Below are 24177 nucleotides of genomic sequence, written 5' to 3' on the forward strand. Positions count from 1 at the left end.
AGTGTTTTTAATCGGCTTTTGAGGCAGGTGGATCGTCGTCATTTTTTCCATATATATATATATATATAGGGTTGTTTCTTCTCTTTTGGAGATCTTACCATTTTATGTAGTTACCCTTCTTTTTATACATTAAGCCTTTCGTTACTTCAGTACAAACGTACTTGCACAGATTCCTGCTTTAGTTATCTAATTATGCCATAGCCATGACTGTCGCATTGGGGTCTGTCCGGCAGAGAAGGGAGAGCCCCACCTTTGGCATACAGGACCATCGAGAGTATACCTTGAAGTTTACTTCTTTGATAGAAGAAGAGCATCTTGGGTTGGTGAGAAAAGACTGCGGATGGGGGAAGGAAGTAGTGTTACAGATACTTTCCCCGGATGAGGGCATCACGGCTCGTGCCGATGGATTCTTGAATGTTTACACGTATCCTTTCACACTGGGCCCCCTTGATAGGGTTGTGTTTGACTTTTATTTAAAGTATCGAGTTACCTTGGCGCAGATCCACCCGTCATTTTGGCAAAAAGTGTTGATGATGAGATTTTTTGTGAAGAAGGCGGGGCATGAACTTACACTCAGTCATCTTATTAGGTTGTACCGACCCTTTCACTATCGAGGTTTGTTAACCTTGCGATGCCGGTCGACCGCACCATTCATTGTTGATGATGAGGATGATGGAGATCGGGAGTGGATAAGTCGATTCGTCCGAATCCGGACCGCTGACATTATCCCCGTGGAGCTTATACCATTCCCTGAGGAATGGAACTATACACGTAAGTGGTACATTCCGTGCCTTCTCAGTTCTGTTTACGGCGAAGGCTGGTTTCGTAATCGTGTCTTCTTTTCTTTTTCTACAGCAGCTTCATGGGCACTGGGTGAGGTTCCTGATCTACCGAATTGGGTTCGGAGGTTTGCGACCCACTCGACATGTGATGAGCGCAAGTGGCGAGCTTTGTCCCTGGGCATATGGGAAGCAAAATATCATGGTGCGTATTGTATTATTTTTTCCTTTCCCTTCCTTCATTTGGAGAGGCATTTTCCCTTTCTACGTATTAATCTTGCTGTTGTAGGCATCAGAGAGCCTTCCGAGGCGAGGCTGCACCCGTTTGGAGAGGGGGAAGGATTGCTAGCTTCCTGGCTAAAGAACGACAACAATAAGCGAGAGATGCCTCTACGGGGCGATGACGCTCAAGGCAAGGCAAAACCAGATAGGGGCTCCGGAGCAGAATAATTGTCGGGGCTTGCCCTGCCCGTGGTTCCTGGTTTTGGAAAGGTGGTTTCTCCGTTGTTGTCATCTTCGTTTTTCATCAAAAGTACTTTGAGGGATACTCGAAAGACGGGGTCGCATACACCAAGCGACCGTGCCTAGACTGGAGTCAACCCTTTCAGAGCTGAGGGAGCTAGGTTGGAAGATGTGTGCTCGGCCTACGAGGAAGCCCAGCGGCTTAACTTTGTGGTGAGTTTCGGCATAGGCCTTTCGCGTTCCGCACCTTCCCTTCCTTATTGGGTTTTCTTTTGCAGTTCTTTGACAAGCTTAAGTCCGGGCTACTTCGTCATGAAGTGAGGCTGCGGAAAGCTCTAGATGAGGAGAGATCCCTTAGGCTCCTTTGCGATGAAAAGGAAGCCAAGTTGGTAAACTTGCGATATGAGGTGAGCCGAAGCTTGAATTATGAGAGCTACTTGAAGGAGCAGGTAATTTTTTGTCCCTGGTGAGCGTGCATTCTGCCTTCTAGCTTCTGAGGCTAACGCTTCGTTTATTTCAGTTGCAGAAAAAGACGGAGGCCCTAGAGCGCCTTCGAGATGAAGCTGGCCGAGCCAAGCATGAGCATGATGAGCTAAAAGCTCGGGCGGAGGCTCAGGCTTTAGAGGGGAAGGGTGCTCTGGCTAAAGTTCCCGTTTTTGACGCTCAGCTTCGCTTAGTTCGTGATAACGCTTCGGTTCAAATAGATATGACTACGAAGCTTGAGTCCGAGCTTTCGAAGGTCAGGGCTAAGATCGTTAATGCCCGGGCAGAAGTCGTAATGAGCCAAACTAAGGCTGACCAGAATATGGCGATCTGTTTAAAGGACGCTAACGATGCTCAAGCTGAGTTGAGAAGGATCCTCGATCGCAAAGAGAGGATCAAAGAATAGGCTCGTTGCAAGTCTCGAAGAAAGATTCTCAAGGAGATCCGTCCGTAGGAGTTTCAATGATCCATCCGAGATGATCCTCTGAGGTGTTTCAATGGCGAGGAATTGTACCCTCCGATTTCACCATATACAGGATAGAATTTAGGGATTTTATAAAATTGAGATTTAGACCTCAAATTGAGGTCGGATTTCTAACCAAATCATATATTCGGACTTGGGGTACATGGGTAATCAGTATTTGATCCTGATTTCGAATTTTGACCCGATGGGTTCGGGTTGACGTTTTGTTTACTTTTCCAATTATATTAAAGATCGAACTTTTTTTGTACGAGAGTAGTTTCTAAAGCTTGTTTTGACTTGTTTGAATAATAATTGACTAGATTTTTGTAGTTTGGATGCTTGTTCCAAAGAGAAATCTGTGTTGAATGGCCGAGCTTGTTCCGAAAAGAGGTGGGTGTCCAAATTCACCTTGATCTAAGAGAATTAAGACTTGATTGGTCTATTTACTGCGTGATTTATGTGTGGGGACAGTGTATATGCAATGTGAAGGGTGTATATGCATTGTCATGAGTTTAAGAATGTGGGGTGTACTACTTTACATGTCTTTAATTATACCATATCTTAATTTATTCCATGTTTTACTTGTTATGTGCTTTTACTTGATATATACCTTTATTTGTTACCTGTCTTTAATTGTTACATGCTTCAATTAATTCATGCCTTTATTTATTATCCGCCTTTACTTGTTATATTCTCTAACATGTATTAGATAGATGTTTCTATAATTTCATTCCTTTACTTGCCTTATTGACTTTACTTGTTTCCTGTTTTAGTCTACCTTGTTACATCGAATTGCCTTAGAGAATTATACGTTATAGTTCTCTTTTATGTTATGTTGTGAGATTTTCTGTATTTGGTTGTTACTGATATATTTGATCATGTTATACAGTTCAATAGTATTATTATATATATGTAGATCGGGTTGAATATCGCAACAATATTATTATATATATGGATCGAGTTGTACACCGTAACATTATTATTATATATGTGGATCGTGTTGCATGCCGCAATAATATTATTATATTTGTAGATAGGGTTGCACGCTGCAACAATATTATTATTTATATGGATCGGGTTGCCGCAAAAGTATTATATGTATATATATATACATATATGTATATATATATGTGTGTGTTTATATGTTTGTGTGTGTGTGTGATGTGTATCAGGTTGCACGCTGTGATGATATTAGTATCGATATATGGATCGGGTTGGCTCTACAACAGAAAAGATGAATTGTGGCTATTCTTGATTTTTGTATTCCGCTATCGAGCTGTGTTGTAAGACTGTGATGTAATGATATTCTGGGCCCCTCTGTCATTTACTTTCTTGTTCCATTTATTATATAGTTATCTATTTATCTATCTTGTTTTTGCTTCTCTGCTTATTACTCTTGCAGGTTTAGAGTGATGTCTTGTCATAGTCTCGTCACTATTTCATCGAGGTTAGGTTCGATACTTACTGAATACATGGGGCCAGTTGTACACATATTATAATTCTCCACTTCTTATGTAGATCCTAACGTTGGTCCCAACAGCGTTCAGAGGTGATATCTCAGACCTTTTTCATTCAGGAGACTTGAGGTAGTGCTGCTTGCGATCACAGACCCTGGAGTCCCCTTCCTACCTTTATCTTATGTTTATTGTTCCAGTGTCACACCCCAACCTAGGTGAGGAGTGGCTGGCACCCGGTGACGTACTGGCCTGAGCGAACCACTCTGCAACTCTTGAATGCTTGACATAACCTAGAACATACATAGGCCAACATTCCCAAACTCTATCATATTATAAGCTATCATGGACAATATAGCCGCAACACATAATATATCGTAGGAGGCCAAGCATCATATCAGCTAGCCATCATACTCAAACATCAATACATGTTCGGGCCGAGGAGGCCACTATGAGTATCAATACTGGACAACCCATAAAGAAAACATAAATGAGGGTCGCAAGGGCACTAACATACTGTACATACTGAACCTGTGTGTACAAAGCCTCTAAAAGTATATGACATCAAAATATCTTCGGAACAAGGCCCCGGCCTACCTGTAAGTCTATAACAAAATTTGATATCATGACCTCTAGACTTGGCTATATTCCAAGAAGAGATGGAGTCTTACCAATTTCTCGCTGAATATTAATCCTATCTGCTTTGAGAGTTCATCAAACTGATTACTTGCACCTGCAGGCATGAAGTGCAGCACCCCAACAATGGGACATTAGTGCAATGAGATGTACCAAGTATGTAAGGCTTTCCCTTTCTTCTTCCAACATGATTTTGCAGTGACGTTACCCTTATAAGAGGTTCAAAGGGACGAGTCCTAGCGTATGTTCTATGTTGACGGGTTAAGAGCCTTTAAATAGTTCAAAAGTGAATATAAGAAATGAGTTACTTGTAGTTGTAATCCACGGATAATTCGTACAAATAAGTAGAACTTCAGGGAACTTATGTTTAGTCTACGGCGAGAAGTATAGCCTTCGTTTAATGGTAAATTATAAGTGGCTCAGTAGTAGAAATAACATATAGAACCTATGATCTTATGAAATGGCCGAAGTAGTTTTCATTGGTTAGTGAAGGTAGCTACGGAAGATCTCTAATTCTAAAAAGAGGGAGATGTAAATTAAGAGATGTGATAAGTTGATTAACAAGAGCCTCCCCGTAAATTTAAAGGCTATGAATGAGCAAACTAAAGAATCAAGAATATATCGTATGTAGAAGAACGTAAGGTCACATAAGTTATGAAACACATTGTACTACCTAACTAGAATAATCATGCTCATGCAGAAATAGTAATGATATTCCATACATTAAAGGAAGTACAGATTGAGTTAAAGAATGCGATGAGTCGCTTGAAACAATAAGGAATACGAGCCCTACGATATACTAAATGAATTTGTAAAGGTAAGATGATATGAATCTTGAAAGCTTTTTACTAGTATGTCACAACAGATGTGTAAATGTGAGAATAGTTACAAATTTCCTTAAAGATAATGTGTAGGGATTACGAGTTGCCGAATACAAACTGAGAATTACCGAAAGTACTAGAAGAAGTTATACGTTATATAGATAAGTACTTAGCTTGTAAGATATTGACTATTGCATACTGTTATAATATATTTATGGATAAGTATGTTCACTATGGACGTTCTATGAACGCATATGGGATAATAAAGGTTAAGCTATAGATGGGGTATGAAACGCATAGGTAAGATAAAGGTTGGCTATGAACGGTCATGATGTTGTTGATACGTTGTAAGTTCTTTCAAGTTTAAGAAGAGTTGTTTTTGGAGTTTTCTTACTGTTTAAAGTAAGCGCTTCTTCTCCTACATGAGTTTGATCATATCTAAGCAGTAGATAAGTTGTTTGAAGCTAGAAGTTATGAGTTGACGGTCCAAATACGCATAGAAGTTATGATACCATGTTGGACTATTTTGAGGTGTTTTTATGAAGTTGTCGTGGTTGGATTTTTGGGTGAATATGTATATATATTATCTGTGTACGTGCGTGCATTCATGTGTGTGTGTGTGTTGTTGTTGCTAATTCTATTGGGGTAAGAAAGTTGTATACGGTAAAAATCAGAGAGTCCGATTTTACGATCGTTATGGCACTTCGTAATACCTCCCCCAGAAGGCTCGAGGCTCAGCTCGGGGTTCGACCCCGAGGGTTCTCAATGATCGACCTTGAGGTAGTACAAATCAATGACTATGATAGACAAACGGGAAGTTCCCAAGGCACATAATCAAAGATGACCAAGTCTATTAGGCAAGTTCAATCCCGTACCGTGGCATTAAGTAGTTGTACCAGCCTCAAATCCTTTTAATAAGTGCATTTGTACTATGTTAGGATTCCCCCTCATATATAAAGGGGACCCTTGTTATTTTGTAAGTTATACACAACATTCAATACAAGAACATTCTCAGCTCTCTAACTTAAACACATTCTCCCTTGATACTATTATTTACATTTATTGCTCACATTTATTGTGCTTCATTAATTGTTCTTCATTTATTACTCATTATTGATCATAAAGAGCTCTTATCAAAGCTCTTAGAATTGTTAGACCTTCATCGGCCGGTCACTGCCTAACGCTTAGCTTGACCTTGAGGCCCCGTATAGGCCAGCTCGAGGCCCCGAATCCCGTCTACGCGGTTTGCTCGACATACTGCCTTCAAGCTCTTATCATATTTCTTAGTCTCACACTTAGCATCTACTGCCTAACAACTAGCATAAAAATAAATCACGTTTTTTAAAACCACAAAATCAAATCTAATTGTAATTACCATTTTCAAGGTAAATAGTTTGGCGCCCACCGTGGGGCTAAAAATAATAGTGGTTGTTTTCTTGCTGGTTTACTAAATAACACAAGTTATTCTTTATACCTTTTCTTGCCCAGAATTTTTGATTTCAGGTCAAAATGTCTAAATCAATGAACGCACATGAAAAAAACGGCCTTGAGGACCATAGGGAGAATGGTGTAGCTGGTCTAGGTATTGGTGTGTCACCACGAAACCCTGAGGATGCACCAGAATCGATTCCCGTGGATGTGGTCTCACGCAATGCCCAACACGTCAATGTAAGCTCCCACACTGACAGGAGTATATGCCAAGAAAACCTATAAGAGGCTTAGGAAATCCAAGCGCGAGGGGAGAAAGAGGTTAGCCTTCATGTTATTTTTGAGATGTTACAGGCACAACAACTGGCGATTGCCCAACTGCAAAGCCACAAAAAAACTCCAAGTATAGTAGCACCGAAGATGGCTCCTCGAGTCGAACATGTACTGGAAAGATCGAGTAACAACGGGTCAACGACCGACCCCGCTATAATGAAGATGCTTGATGACCTCAGAAATAGGATTGAATCGGGCAAAAAGATGATAGACGCTAACGACAAAAAGGTGGAGACCTACAATTCAAGGGTCGACCAGATCCCGGGTGCACCCCCGATCCTAAAGTGTGTTGATGCAATGAAATTCATACAAAAGCCATTCTCTTCAAGTGCGGCTCCGAAACTCATCCCGAAGAAATTCAGAATGCCTGATCTCCTGAAGTACAATGGGACCTCGGACCCTAACGAGCACGTGACAGCTTACACTTGTGTCGTAAAGGGAAATGACTTGAAGGATGATGAGATTGAATCCGTCCTGTTGAAGAAATTTGGGGGAAAACTTTCAAAAGGGGCCATGATGTGGTATCACAACCTATCCCTGAATTTGATAGATTCATTTGCCATGCTCGCAAATTCTTTTATAAAGGCACATGTCGGTTCCATCAAGGTTGCTGCAAGGAAGTCCGGCGTCTTCAAAATAAAACAAAGAGAAAATGAGATGTTGCAGGAGTTCGTATCTCGTTTTCAAATAGAGCAAATGGAATTACCACCAGTCTTCAATGACTGGGCAGTACAGGCCTTCACCCAAGGCTTGAATGAACGAAGCTCGGTGGCTTCGAAGCAGCTGAAGTAGAATTTGGTTGAATATCCCGTCCTGACTTGGTGGGATGTCCACAACCAATATCAGTCAAATATTAGGGTCGAGGATGACCAACTGGGAGCCCGCTCGGTCTCGATATATCCAAGAAGACTCCTGGCAAAGGAGCCAAAGCCAAACAAGGAAAGGTACCAACCATACACCAAAGATAGGGGAAACTCCCCAAGGCATAACATACCCCGAAGTGATCGATGAATAGATTGAGGTCAAAGTCCTCGGGGACTCGTAAGTAGAGACGGGTTCGACAGACACACAGGACCGATGGAGACACCCCGCTTGTCGGAATACAACTTCAACGTTGACGTCTCAGACATCATATCTACCATCGGTAAAATCAGAGACACTAGGTGGCTAAGACCTGTACTATCGGACCAGCCACAGAGGAACCCCAACATAGTGTGCGAATTTCATGGAACACACGGTCATAGGACCGAAGATTGCAAACAACTCCGAGAAGAAGTAGCTAGGCTACTCAGCAAAGGCACCTCCGAGAGTTCCTTAGCGATCGAGCCAAAAATCAATTCTGAGAAAGAGGGGCAAACAAGAAAAATGAAACAGATGAGACGTAACATGCCATCCACATAATAGTTGGAGGAATCGACATCCTACAGGAACCTATTGTCAAAAGAACAAAAATATCCATCGCCAGAGAGAAGCGAACTCGGGGTTATATACCCAAAGATGCTCTCACGTTCAGCGACGAGGACCTCGAGACCCTGTCTCAACCTCATAACGATGCCTTGGTAATTTCTTTTCTTGTGAATACATTTTAAATTAAGCATGTGCTTGTGGATCCAGGTAGCTCGGCCAACATTATCAGGTCGAGGACCAGATCGTGCCCACCTCTCCAGTCCTCAACGGATTCAACATGGCGAGCAAAACAACAAAAGGGGTAATCACCCTCCCGGTCAACATGGCTGGCACAACCCAAAATGTCAAATTTCATGTCATTGGAGGAGACATGAGGTACAACGCCTTGCTCGGAAGGCCATGGATACACTGCATGAGAGTAGTACCATCAACCCTTCATCAAATGATAAAGTTTCCGACGAAGGACGGAATACAAATCGTGTATGGGGAACAACATGCAGCGATGGAGATGTTCGTGGTGCACGATGTGGAACTGGCATCAACGACTTCAACATCGAAGGAGCAAAAGGATAAGCAAATAGTAAAGTAGCAATCACGAGACACATTCTCGGCTACACTCGTAACAAGCAAAGGACCGTGCCGCATCCCCGTAACAAATGTTTGAAGCATATCGAGGCTCAAAGCGCCATCACCACTAAGGTATAACCATCTCCCTTTTTATTTACATCTTACACTAACCTTTGTGCAGGCGCCCGCTCAGAACTGTCGAAGCGTTGTCCAACTCGAAGATCTTAAGTTTCAAAGCATACGTTGCACTCTTTTCCTTCGATCGGGTTTTATCCCAAGAAGGGTTTTACCGGCAAGGTTTTTAACGAGGCAACATCTATATGCTACCTAAAGGGGAACTTAACAAGTGTTCAAGGCTTCTCCCCAATCAACCTCGAACACTGAGGGGCATCCCCTCAGAAGGTCACCTTCTCGAAGTCAAGATGAGCCAAAAAGGGTCTCGATAGGAAACTGATGTATCGAGCGAAACGGTCGAATGAACCTTGTCCGCATAGTATAATTGAGCCCTTTGTACCAAGTAATCGAAGGAGTATCTTTTACCACCAAAATGCTTCGCGCCTCAAAAAATCTCCTGAACACTCGGGGACTGACATCAAAAACTCAAAGCCATATGACCTATGGGTCGGAAACTTCAAACTCGTAAGCCCTCAATGAGGCAAAACCAAGTTTACAAGGAACGGCTCCAGAGCCAAGAAACTTTTGACGCCTCGGGGACTGTCGCCGACTATCACCCCCATTAATTTGTTGAAAACCCAAGGCCATAGGACCCAATGCGGGCAACTTCGAGCTCACAAGACCTTTATAAGGCAATACCAAATCTGTAAGGCCTTGCAAAAAGGCATCGTCCCGATCTTAAAGTTAGGGCCATATATTCGAACTTCTAAGACCCCTAAAAAGGCATACCCTCGATATAAACACCGAGACTACTTCTCTCGAGGACTGAAAGGCTACGACCAAATTCAATGACTATGGTCACATGGCTCTGGCCAAACTCACGCGACTCGAGGATTCCCGACTGTCGCTATAAAATCACAGGCCTTCAATTACTTTGAAAATACTTCGAAAAGAACCAGTTAATTAGGCTACACTCGGCATAAGCAAAAGATCTGTGATCATATTAGCTCCAAACAATAGGCTTCGAAATAATTTAGCCGTCGAATGAAACCTCCCGAGGTGCTCATTCATCGCTATATAACGACTCACAATCGAGGTTCTTATAGAGCCATTGAAGAGCCGAGCGATTACAAAACTTCAAAAAGTTTTAACGAGGGTAAAATAAAGCCTACATAAGATGTCGTACCGACCCTATGCGTAAGATCCACTATCGCCAGCCTAAAATTAGAGGTCGTACCGACCCTATACATAAGAGCCAACTTAAAATTCAAAAACTTAAGGGTGAATAGAGCTTGAGCCGATATCTGGCTCGGAGACTGAGCCCGAAGCAGTTAACTAAAAACACCTAAGGGCAAATGCGTAAGAGCTTACGGTCCAGCCCAACAAGCCTCAGGGCCGATTTTCAAACCTAAGGGTTTTACCTCGAAGTCCAGTTCACCTGGCCAATTGTCGACGAACGAGTAAATTCAAAACAAAGAAAGACATACTCAAGCAAATGGAAATTCATAGAAGGAGAAAACCGAAAGGTTTCTTTATATACGTATATGAAACAATGCAAGGCTACATTTACAAACGCTCCCTGAGAGCCCTATACAAAGAATCAAAAGGAAAAATGCCTAGCCTACTTCCCCTTCAGGGACTGTGGCCCATCGGCCTCTTCCTCATTATCTTTAGAATCGGACAAAAGGAACTTGGCATCATATTCGTCCACCTTTGCCTAGTTTATCTCTTCCGAGAGATTGAATCCCCTAGCGTGGATCTCCTCGAGGGTTTCCCTCCGAGATTTGCACCGAGCATATACATTGCTTCTGCTCTCTCAATCGGAAGCCCCTCTCAGCTCAGCTCGAGCGTCAGCAGCGTCTTTAAATAGACATCCACTTTCCTATCGGCCTTAGCCCGGACCTCTTCAGCTTTTTCCCGGGCATCCACGACCTCAATCTTCATCTCTAAAGTTCGGACTCGAGCCTTGTAATCCTGCTCGTCTGAACCGAGCTATTTTCACGGACATTCCGGAGCTGCACCTTGAGGGCAGAAACCTTGGCCAAAGCATTCTTCTTGGCCGCAATATGGGCATCAACCTGAGCCCTTAGCTCGTTACACTCATACTTGGCCCGGACAACCCCACCCCAAAGACGTTCCAGATCCTTTATTTTTCTCTACAACTGAAGTATCAAAATATTAATCATTGAGGATAGAACAAGAAGCATGCATTCCCTCGGAGCAAAGGTTAACTATTTCTCGAGGTGTCTTTCACAGTTCAAGCTTCGATTCGCCTCGTACCGAAAGTGCCTCAATTTCTTTCCCCTTTTATCACAAAGAAGCCTGAGGGATTTCTCCCTATCCAAGGCTTTCCTCAACTTGGCTTCACAGTGGAGTAGCTTGAACTTGAGCTTGTCAAAGGCCTATGAAAAAGAAGCTCAATGAGAAAACGAAAATGCAAAATCAAAAGACCAACAAAGTCAACCAAAGCTCACCACAAAGAAAAGCCGCTGGGCCTCCTCAAAGGTTGAGCGTGCATCTACTGTCCTGGTCTCACCAGTCCCGGTTGAACCAATCTCAGTGGGTACATGGTCGCTCGAGACCCTGTTTGATTTAGGCGGCCCCTGATCTCGAACATCCCTCGAAGTACCTTTGAAGGGAGGTGAAAACGGTGGCAGTAAACATGTATCCCCCGAAGTACCTTCGGTAGGAGATGAGGACGAAGACCGAACACCTGTATCCCTCGAAGTACCTTCGACATGAAAGGAAGACAGCGGTGAAGGAGGAACCATTTTTCTGAGGCTAGATGCCTCATATGCCGCAGGCTCTTGGACAAATCGACTCATCCACCCTCGGTCTGCGTCTTTGCATTGCTAGCAACAAAAGGGAAGGGTGGATCGACGTCACAAAGTAATCAGGCCTCGGTATTGCAAAGGCCGATACAATCTAATAAGATGGCTGAGGGTGAACTCGAGCCTGGCTTTATCTGCAAAATACCTTATCATTAGCACTATCCTCCAAAACGATGGGTGAACCTGTGCTAGGGTAATTTGATATCTTCTACAAAATTCAAGCACGACCCTATCGAGAGGGCCCAATGTAAAGGGGTATGTATATACGTTCAAAAACCCCTCGACATGAGCCATGATGCTCTCTTTCAGGGAAGGTACCTGCAGTACCACCTTTTCTCCCTATCCATAGTCTTTTCGTACTGCCTCGAGGTGTTCCTCCCCCATCGAGGAGATAAACCTCGATGCATGCTTCTAATGGCCCTGAACATTGGGAGGTCTCTCTAACATAAAGTCCCTCCTCGAGACAAAGCACCTCAAAGTTAGCTCACCAGACACCGGCGGTGTACTACCGACCGACTGCGAAGTAGAGGCGGAGCTCTCCTATTCTTGGTGAATAGATTTGGACGTAGTAGCCATGGCTATGGTAAAATAGGAAAATGAAAATAAAGACTTAGGCAAAAGCTTTGAGTTGAAATGGTAAGAGAACTAGCGCAAAGAATAAGAGCTCTATGAAAGGGATAGCTATTCAAAGTAGCGGAGTCCCCAAATAAGAAACAAGAAAATGCATATATAGAGCAACCAACAGCTGTTCGTCTATCCTGAAGGCCAATTAATTCTGACCAAGTCAGTACCATTTTTGGGGAACTGTACCGGTGGGGCCACCCTGCTCACTTCGCAGCCATGTCACATAAATGACACTGTCATATAGCGCTCGAGAGTCATTAAGTCCCCGATGATTTCTGTTATTACAAGCATCGGTTCTAAAAAACTATCGACCTAATCTCGAGATGGTTCCTAATATCGAGGGTCCCGATTACTCGACATATGGACTCTGAAGAGCCAACGTCGAAGTCCAAAGGTGAACTCCGTGTAAACGCTGAAATATATAATTCAAAGACTTGAAGCAGAAAAATCTTCTTACATTACCAAAAACAATTTACAAGGGGGTGTCTTTACGAAACCTTTCCCCCCCGAGAAATTCATACACAAAAAAGAGAGGAAGACGACGTGGGTCTATTCTTCTCCATCACTACTCTTTGGATCATCTCCGGAGCCCTCTTCCGAAGTGGCCAAAAATGCTGATTCTTCCTCCAAGATCCGGGCTTTCTCAATCTCAACTAAGATATTGGCGCCTTTGGAGCTTGCTTCCTCGAAAGCCTGCCTCATTGCTTGCGAATGAGCGTAAGCAACGGCCCGAGTTAGCTTTTGCTTGGCCTTCTCCAATATCTCTCTGGCCCGATCATTTGCAGTGGTAGCATCTTTCATGTATGAAGACGCATTTTCTTCGGCCTCAGACTTGGCCGCGGATAGTGCAACAACCTCCTTCTGAGCACTCCAAAGAAGACCATGGACCTATGCCAACTCCAACTGCAAAAGGTCTCTCTCTGAGGTCACGACCTAATTTTTCCCCCTCAGCTCAATGATCTCCGCATTCTTGGCTGCAACCTTTTCCTGAAGTTGCCCCACCAGGGCATCCTTTTGCCCAATCTGCAAAGGCAAAACAACTTGGTGAGCATCAAATTATAAGAATAAAAAGGTGAGTTTGCGGATGCCATGTTACTTGCTCAGCAAGGTTAGTCCTTTCATGGCGCACTTCCACCAAACCGCTTGAAGCCCGCTCAACTCCTCCCCCTTTCAGGCAGAGGAGGCCTCCGACTCCTTCAACATCGAGCTGAGCTTCTCGAGCTCCTTCCCGCAGCAAAAAGCTCATCGTAAAGCCTAGAAAAGGCATGGTCATACATTTTTTAGCCTGCAACAACACAGAAAAGTTAGAGAGTCAAGAATAAAGATTTAAAGTGCAAATGATATGTCAAGAATATCACCGGCTGGTGAAGTCTTTCTACCTCCTCGAGATCAACAGGAGCATCGAGATCAATGTTCTCATCAACTCCGGCAATGAGGTCTTCGAGCACATCTTCACCTCCATGAGAGGCCCCCATATAGGCGATATCCGGGTCATGTGCATCCCTGATTTCCCCCGGTGAGTACGAACGGCCCAAATTAAGGCCACCCAGAGCATTAATTTCTCTAAGGGTCTCATCTTGCCCCCGAGAAGCGGGTTCATTGGCACGGACTATACCATGTCCATCTGGAAACTCGGGGACTGTACCCGTACCCTCCTCGAGGGTCTCCTCAGCACGGGTTTGGTCCATATCGACCGCCCCTGATTCGGTGACTTTCCGCCCAACAACTTGCGGAGCATCTGCACCTCGGCTCGTGATTTGTACCAAAGGGCCTTCATCATCATCATCATCATCATCACCTTCATCCTCGATATGAGGACTTTTCACAGTAGCCAAAGTCGAGACCTTGGCATCAGGTCGAGGCCTTCGAGATTTAGGTTTCTCTAATTTGGGAGACTCAACCGATGCCTCTTTCTTCCTCTTCTTACCCTTACCGGGTTTCGAGGTGCCTTCCTCACCATCAGGATACAGTCTCATCAACACTCTATCCCTAAGGCCTACACAAGTGTGATACATAAAACTTACCACCATAAAGATATTCATAAGGAAACATGGTAAAGATAGCAGTAAAGAGCATACCATGGTTCTTGGCCTACCACCGCATCTTGGCCAAGTCATGCCAGAATGCTCAATATAAGGGAAAGTGGAGTCCAACTATCCGATCCATCCCGATAGTTTCTGAACCACGGCGGGGTACCGAGCAGTGGCTGCATAATTAAAAGATCATTTTTCAGTAGGGGATGAAAGGGAAATAAAATGTGCTCGAGGTAGGTGCACTTACAGTTCATATTCCATTCCTCAAGGAATGACATCTATTAGCCGGGATAATGTCCGAGGTCCTCACTCGGACAAACCAGCTCATCCACCCCCGATCCTTGTCCTCATCGATGCTCGAAAAGAACGGCCTCGCAGATTGAGGATGAATCTTGATCAGACCACGAAAGAGGAGAGGGCTGTATAATCTAACCAAGTGATTGGGGGTAAAGGTCATATCCTCGACCTGGCTGGAAAAGTATCGGAGCATATAAATGATCCTCCATAAAGAAGGATAGATCTGACCGAGTGTCACTCAGTACTCATGGCAAAAGTCGGGAATCACCGGATCTATCAACGGGGAAGAAGGACCCGAAGAATCTACGGGACCTAAAGTAAATGGGTACGTATACACGCTGAGGAAACCAACTTTGTGGTCTACTATGCTTTCCTTAGGATTGGGGATCTCTACTAACACTGCCTCCTCCCATCGGCAGTCTTCCTTCACTCTGTTTGTATTGGTCACCATGCTGATGTACCGAGACACGTGCTCACATCGGCCTAGTGTAGAAGGGGGATTTTCGATGGAAAATTAAGACACAATATCAAATTGGGTAGAAGTACATTGCTCGACAGTTGGGGGGTCATTTGGTTTACCCCTGGATGGGCGAGATGAAGAAGCAACACCCTCTTTCTAAGGTACCGTTCTAAAGGTCCTAGCCATGACTATAAAAAAAGGTTTCTAAGAAGGAAATTGAGGAGGCAACTGCAGAAGGGAGAAGAATGTAGAAGTTGGTGAATTTAGCTCTAGAAAATTGAAGACGTTGTAAAAGTGTGAATAACAAAACAGTTGAGGTATTTATAGAAGCCATACGGGAAGCATTTGGGAAGTGGAAAGGCCGAACCAATAGCAGTTCGTGGGTTTTTCGATAGTCATGTTGACAACAACTCCTGCGCAGCCTTTGAGTCATGGCATTTAATGCTCTGATGGACTGACGTCATGATGGTAGTATCGAAGAGACAAGAATTCAAGACTGTTTCTCATCACTTTCATTCTTAAAAATGCGGGGACTATCTGTATACTATAAAAATCAGAGTGTCCGATTTCACGATCGTTATGGCACTTCGTAAGACCACCCCTAGAAGGCTCGAGGCTCAGCTCGGGGTTCGACCTCGAGAGTTCTCAATGATCGACCTCGAGGTAGTACAAATCAATGGCTATGATGGACAAATGGGAAGTTCCCAAGGCACGTGATTAAAGCTAACCAAGTCTATTAGGCTAGTTCAAGCCCGTACCGTTGCATTAAATAGCTGTACCAGCCTCAAATCCTTGTAATAAATGTGTCTGTACTATGTTGGGATTGCCCCTCATATATAAAGGGGACCCTTGGTATTTTGTAAGTTATACACAACATTCAATACAAGAATATTCTCTGCTCTCTAACTTAAACACATTCTCCCTTGATTCTATTATTTACATTTATTGCTAACATTTATTATTCTTCATTAATTGTTATTCGTTTGTTACTCATTATTGATCATAAAGAGCTCTTATCAAAGCTCTTAGAATTGTTAGACCTTCATCGGCCGGTCACTGTCTAACGCTAAGCTCGACCTCGAGGCCCTGTATAGGCTAGCTCGAGGCCCCGAATCCCAGCTACTCGGTTTGCTTGACACACTACCTTCAAGCTCTTATCATATTTCTTAGTCTCATACTTAGCGTCTATTGCCTAAAAACTAGTATAAAAATAAATCACGTATTTTTAGAACCACAAAATCAAATCTAATTGTAATTACCATTTTCAAGTTAAACAAAAGTCATTACATGTGGAATGTTAGTATGCAGACAAAACATGATGCGTGGAGCAGTGATATAGCGACAAGTGTCATTCTCAATGAATAGAATTAAGAATACAAGAAAGGCACTAGAGAAACACCCATGAGACAGTATAGAGAAGAAAATCGGGCCTGACAGTTGTCAAGGAAGAGGCGAGGACGGAATGAATAAGGATAAAAAAAAAGGAAAGATATATGAACCAAAAGTAAATAAGGAAGGGAAATCGGAGTAGTTATAAAAAATTTATATCAATAAAATATGTTAGTTACGGTTATCTATGGTAATGGGTAATCAATAGAATTAATGCCCATAATGAATTCAGATTATGTGAGAAACCCTTTATGATTGTACACTCCTATATAAGGATATATAATTTTATTTGTAAGGACAAGTTCCAAGTACTACTGAAATACATTCTATAATTCTCTGCTTTACAACCTAGATTTTAGGGATTGATTATTGATTTATCCCTTATTTCTCTTTGTTAATTCCCTATATAATTTTCACTATTTTGCAAATAGCTTGTCGTGAAAGTGGAGTAAAACTTGGTTATCAGTAACCCGTTTTCTTCTAAATATAAGCTTTGACCAAAAATTTATTTTTCGGTTAAACAAATTGGTTTCGTTACCGGAAAACTGATAATCTTTTCACTTTCCAAATTCTTTTTCTGACAAACAACTATGTCAACTATTAATGATAACAACCAGGTGAACCCACAGGAGGGAGTAACTCCACCTCTCCTCTATCTGCAAGGATCTCCTCAACAGTCGGTGATGGATCACTTGAAAGATCTGCGTCACAAGCTAATGACTAGCAAGGGGACGAACAACCTGTCAAACAAGATACTCTAAAGCAATTGATTGCAGACCATGTGAACAGTTCTCTTCAAGCCTTTGTTAGGAGATTGCCAACTACACCACAAACTCCTCCACCAGTCAATACCACAACCCTAGAAAACCCACGTTTTAGGCTCGACAATTCTGGAAGTGGAGGAACTCCCAATGAATCTCATGATGGAAGGTTAGGTACACCAAACAATTCTGATTTAAAAGGTTTGGTACTAACTTTGCAAAAATAGTTAGAAGAGCAAAATGATTTCATAGAGCAAATACTTGACGTACCACCCGTGATTAAATGGGTAGATATTGATAAATATTCACAACTGAAAGCCAAGTGCATCACCTTTGTCGATTCCTAAAAAGTTTTAAAATGCCTGATATTCAAAAATATGATGGAATAACTTACCCTCGAGATCACATAACTGCGTTCACAACTGGCGTGAAGGACAATGATTTAACCAAGTAGGAAATCGAATCAATTTTGGTTAAAAATTTGGTGAAACACTCGCGAAAAGAGTATTAACGTGCTATTCTCTTTTACCTGAAAACTCTATTGATTATTTTGATAAGCTTGCACATTCATTCATAAAAGCACGTTCGAGAGCTCAAAAAGTTGAAAAAAGGATGGAAGACATCTTTATGGTAAAACAAGAAAATACAGAATTACTCAGGGAGTTTGTGGATAGCTTCCAACAGGAGAGGATGATGTTACCACAAGTAACTGACAACTGGGCAGCTATGGCATTCGCAAGCAATCTAAACAAGAAAGGTTCAGAAGAAATGAGGAGACTGGAGGAGAGTTTATGAGAATTTCCAGCAACAACTTGGAATGACCTGTACAATAGGTACAACATGAAGATGCGGATAGAAGAACATACGGTTGCACAATCAAGGGTTGATGAAAGAGCAGGATCAAGACGTTCAAAATTAGAAAGAAGGACCAAAAAATAGGTATGAGCCTTACATGGGACATGCAGGGCGAGATTCTTGGTCTAAGCAAGAAAAAACACGAGCTGAATCAAGATCAAGGAAAAAAGATGTGGATTCTTCATCTAGATTCATAAAGGAACAGGATGCAGGAGGCAACAACTTCAATACACATGCAAAAGTTGGTGATTACAGGTTTAATGTCAGCATCTCCGAGTTAGTGGCTATTTTAAGAGGTATGGGAGATTAGGTGAGATTGCATAAAGAGATGAGATCAAACCCGAGAAAAAGAAATCCAGATTTCTGGTGTGAATTTCACAACGATCATGGCCATAGAACAATAGATTGTAGGATACTATAGGGAGAAGCTAAGAATTTGTTGAAACAAGGTTATCTAATTGACCTATTCAACAAGAAAGGTAGACAATCATATATGAAGAACAAATAAGAACCCCTAAAACCCTCATCTCCAAAAAGAACGATCAATTTAATAATCGAGGGAGAGGAGGTCAATGGTTTTGCATATACAGCTTCAAAAAAGACGTCAAAAGTCACAGTCACTCATGGGAAGTGAGTTCGCCAAGTATTGGATGGAGACAATGTAACATTTGATGACGAAGATGCGGATGACTTGATGATTCCTCACAATGACGCACTGGTAATATCTCTACTTGTACATGATACTAACATCAAACGAGTTTTGATTGACCCAAGTAGTTCCATTAATATCATTCTACTAAGAGTGGTGAATGAAATGCAAGCTAAAAACAAGGTGACACCAAAGGCACGGTCTTTGTCTGGATTCGATAGTTCAAGCATTATCACAAAAGGGGAAGTAATGCTTGCCACGTTTGCAGAAGGGGTTATCAAGGACACAAAGTTCCAGGTGATATATGCGAACATGGCTTATAATATAATTCTGGGAAGATCATGGATTCACGATATGGATGTTGTACCGTCCACACAGCATCAAGTTATTAAATTTCCTTCACAGTGGGGAATTCGGCAAATCTGTGGAGATCAAAAGGCTTCTAAATATATTAATTTAGTGGTGGCTACAAGCACGGTAAACGATGTTGCAGGCGAGAAATAGCAACTACAGAATTCAGTTGAGGACTTCGTAATACAAACCTCAATTAAATGCATTCCAGGACAAACTGATGTTGATTAAAGACCCGATGTTATTCAAGAGCTAGAAGAAAATGAAAACATGAAGACATCTACCGAAGAACTCGAAGCGGTGGTGATATTTATAAACTGGAAAGATAAAATACATCGGAGCAAACCTAAGCCCAAAAATGAAAGGTAACTTAATTGAACTTTTAAAAGCTAACGCAGATTGCTTTGCTAGGTCGCATTCAGATATGACAGGTATACCACCGGAGGTGATGGTCCACAAACTGAATCAGGACCCATCATATCCACATGTCAAGCAGGAGAAGAGGAAGTAGGGATCCTTCAAAAATCAAGTAATCCAAGATGAGGTACAGAAGCTTTTAAAAATTAGGACAATACGAGAGGTAAAATACCCTAACATGTTAGCTAATACTGTGGTAGTTCCAAAAAAGAATGGGAAATTGCGAGTTTGTGTAGATTATACTGATTTAAATAAAGCTTGTTCTAAAGATTCGTTTCCTTTGCTGCATATATATCAACTAATTGATTCTACCACAGGACATGAGCTGTAAAGTTTATTAGATGCATATTCAGCGTATAAACAAATAAAAATGGATCCTTTAGATAAAGAAAAACTTCATTTATCACAGACAGGGGGACTTACTGTTACAAAGTCATGCCATTTGGTCTAAAAAAGTCTGGAGCCACGTACCAAAGATTGGTGACTAAAATATTTCAAGAACATCTAGGAAAGACTATGGAAGTCTATTTTGACGATATGCTAGTCAAATTAGCACAAGTGGGAGACCATTTTCAACATTTGTTTGACACTTTCCAGACTCTCCGTAATTACAATATGAAGCTAAACCCAGAAAAATGTGCTTTTGGCATGGCTTCAGGTAAGTTTTTAGGCTTTTTTGTTTCTAACATAGGTATTGAAGTGAATCATGCACAAATCAAAGCTATCGATGAAATACCAGATGTACTCACAAGCAAAAATGAAGTGCATTGATTAACATGAAGAATAGCAGCCCTGGGGAGGTTTATTTCAAAATCATTAGAAAAGAGTTTTAAATTCTTTTCAGTATTGAAAAAGCAGAATCAAGTTGAATGGACTGATGAATTCCAACAAGCCCTCAAGGACCTAAAATCGTATTTGTCAAATCCACCTTTGCTAGCCAAACCAAAAGATGGAGAAAGACTGCTTGTTTACCTTGCTGTCTCAGAAGTGGCGGTAAGCGCGGTGTTGGTATGATAGGATAAAGGTAAACAATCTCTAATACATTATGTTAGAAAATCTTTACTAGATGTTGAGACATGATATCCTCATATAGAAAAGCTTGATTTAGCATTAATTATGGCATCTAGAAAGTTGAGACCTTATTTTCAATGTCATCCTATCTCTGTAATAACTGCTTTCTCCCTTGAGGAATATTGCATAAACAAAAACTATATGGTAGGTCAGCTAACTGGGTAATAGAAATCAATGAGTATGATATCATATATAAGCCTAGAACTGCAATAAAAATCACAGGATTTAGCAGATGTTTTAGCAGATTTCAACATAAATTTAGTTCCTGAAGAAGAAAAAGAATTACAGGTATTTTCCAGATCTAATACGAGGACTTGAATTTTATTTACTGACGGTTCCTCGAATGTTAAAGGAGCGAACATAGGTATTGTTTTAATTCTGCTTCAGGGGAAGTCATAAGACAAGCGATAAAATGTTATCCCATCATTAACAATGAAGTGTAGTACGAAGCTGCGATTGCAGGTTTGGAACTAGCATGAGAACTTGGTATAGAACAGATTGTAATCAAAAGTGCCCCACAGCTAGTAGTTAACCAAATGCAGGGGACATACATAGCAAGAGAGGCACGAATGCAAAAATATCTAGAAAAGGTATGGGTATTAGTCAGACAATTTCAGTTGTGGAAGGCCGTACAAATACCTAAGGAGGAGAATGTGGAGGCGGATGCACTGGCCAATCTTGCATATGTTATGGAAATAACAAATGCAGAAAATGTCATTGTAATACATTTGTTTCATTCGGCACTCGACCAAGACAAGAACAAGGTAAATTTTAATAATCTAACTTGGGATTGGAGGAACGAATTTGTTAACTTTTTGCAGTACATAATCTTACCTGAAGACAAGAAGAAGTCATAGCTGCTTCGTCAAAAAGCCGCCCGGTATTGGTTAATTTGGGGAACTTATACCGAAAGACGTTTAGAGGACCTTTGGCATGGAGTCTCGAACCTTCACAAACGGAATATGTATTAAGGGAAGTACATGAGGGGTACTGTAGCAATAATATTGGGGGAATATCATTGGTAAAGACTTTAATAAGAGTAGGATACTATTGGCCAAAAATGGAAGAAGAAGCAGAAAACATTGTAGCCAGGTGCGATAAGTGTCAACGATATGCCAATAACATGCACCTCCTAGGAGAATTGTTACATTCAGTTATCTCCCCATGGCCTTTCATGAAATAGGTAATGGATATCGTAGGTCCATTATATCAAGCTAAAGGAAAGGTACGATTTCTATTAGTTTTAACAGATTATTTTTCAAAATGGGTAAAAGCAGGAACTTTCAAACAGGTGCGAAAAAAAGAATTCAGGGACTTTATTTGGTGAAACATTATCTTCCAGTTTGGAGTTACAAAGGAAATCATGTGTGACAATGGCCCACAATTCATAGGCACGAAAATCACAGTATTCTTTCAGAGTTGGTAGATTAAAAGAATTACATATGGACCTTACCATCCTGTAGCCAATAGGCGAGCTGAGTCAACAAACAAAATTATTATTAATAACTTGAAGAAGAGATTAGAAAAATCAAAAGGCAAGTGGTCAGAAGTGTTACCATGGGTATTATGGGCTTATCGAATGACAGCAAAAACAAGTATGAACGAGACTCCATTTTCACTTGTCTATGGCACTGAAGCCTTAATTCCAGTAGAAATAGGTGAACCAAGCACGAGATACACACATGATACCAAGGAGTCAAATGAGGAAGAAATGTGAATGAATTTAGATTTACTAGGAGAAAGGAGAAAAACAGCGTTAATAAGGATGACGGCTCAAACACAGTTGATTGAGCGATATTATAATAGGGAAGTTAATATGAGATACTTCAAGATTAGAGACTTCGTCCTCAAAAAAGTGGTTCGATTAACAAAAGAGGATAATGAAGGAAATTACGTCTAAATTGGGAAGACCCTTATAGGGTTCGTGGCATCGCTGGAAAGGGAGCATATGAGTTTAAAACCATGGATGTCAACATACTACCATCAAATTGGAACGTTGTTCATCTGAAGAAGTATTACTTGTAGACGAAGGAAGTACCCATGGTCAGGTATCATGCAAATACAATTTTATTTTTTGTTCTTTTGAATTTTTCTTACTATTTTAGATGATAGGCAAAAATCTAGCCCATACCAAATGATGATAGAATAACCGAAAGACAAGTGGAATGTTAAATTATTCTCGGTCTATGTTACAACCTTTCTGATGGAAAAAGGGGTTATGCAGTCGTTATATAAATGTATATCTCAGACTCCCGTTTGTATTTTCCTTTTCAGGGAATGGACCAAAAAGATGGAGTAATCCAGTGTTCGAGATTTCATACTTCAAAGCTCTAACACTAGGGGGACTATACATATAGACAAAGAAGTAAAAGAGCCAAAAAGCAAGCCTGAATCAAAAACCTCGAAGCAACCTCGAGAAGGCGTGAACTCGCGAGAAAGATACAAGATACGTTCCATGTTCCTACGAGTTTTAGGTTAAGGCAAAAATTTAGTCTTGGGATAATAGACCCGATTTTGTATCTGAAAATTTACTACAAAGAAAGTAGTTATGAAAGTGTTGTATGAATAATAGAGAAAATGATGTACGAAATTTATTTGAAAGTTCAAAGTTAAAACTTCCTCAAATTATTTTGTTTTTGTCTACATCGTCTTTCATACATTTACACCAATGTGAAGATGAGACGTCATCTTCATCAGTGTCATTTACATAAAAAGGTCCTCTTTTGTAAAAGCCTGTGTTTGTCAAAGTCACGTATTATTAAAGCATTTTTTAAATGCAAGGAAAAGCTCAAATATCAAAGAACAAAATAAACAGTAAAAATAATCGGGACCATCGTCTTAAACAGTAAAAATATTAGTTTGTCATTAAACCCAAAAAGAAGACAGGGGTAACCAAAAACAACCTTCCCAAAAATAACAAACTTCCCAAAAAGTTGTTAAGCTAAACAAACATACACAAAAAAGTAGGAAAAAACTGAGGAGCATCATCCACGAAAGCGTCATTAACGGGAGAAGAAGGATTAAATTGAGAAGAAGAGGCTTAAACATTAGCCTCACTAGGAATAAGGCCATTTCCATCACCCTCGGGACCATCGTCTTCAGGTAAGGAAAAGCGTTGACGTTGCTGAGTTTTATCAATTGCTTCTTTAGCCTTAGTAGTCTCAACATTAAGGTCAAAACCCTCCTTGTTGGCTTCAATTAAAGTCTCGAGGAAAGTGTTTAAGAAATCCCAGCTCACATCCAACGATAGTTTATCCTCGAGAATCTCATAATCCTTCTCCCACATGTCAATCTCAGCTCTCAGCTCTTCTTTTTTTTTCTTCAAAGGCATTGTAATTTGTCTTCAAAGGAGCGAGAGAACTTTCGAAGAACAAAATCTTATCAGTAGAGGCACATAGATCTTCCTGAACTTGAGTAAGTGTTTGAACCAATTCTCCCACATAAACCTCTTTCTGGTTAAGGAGATCTTTCAAACTCCTTATATCTTTAGTT

The 24177-nt window shown here is 41.3% G+C and overlaps 1 protein-coding gene across 1 annotated transcript; it reads left to right on the forward strand.

Annotated features, from left to right (window-relative positions):
- The first annotated feature begins 20130 nt into the window (after positions 1–20130).
- On the forward strand, positions 20131–23019 carry LOC138873791 (uncharacterized). The gene is made up of 5 exons (XM_070152269.1): positions 20131–20272; positions 20459–20607; positions 20908–20973; positions 21183–21449; positions 22960–23019. The coding sequence occupies exons 1-5, from the start codon at positions 20131–20133 to the stop codon at positions 23017–23019; spliced, it is 684 nt and encodes a 227-aa protein (XP_070008370.1).
- The last annotated feature ends 1158 nt before the right edge of the window (positions 23020–24177 follow it).

Source organism: Nicotiana sylvestris, chromosome 7, assembly GCF_000393655.2.
Source record: "Nicotiana sylvestris chromosome 7, ASM39365v2, whole genome shotgun sequence".
Lineage (NCBI taxonomy): Eukaryota > Viridiplantae > Streptophyta > Magnoliopsida > Solanales > Solanaceae > Nicotiana > Nicotiana sylvestris.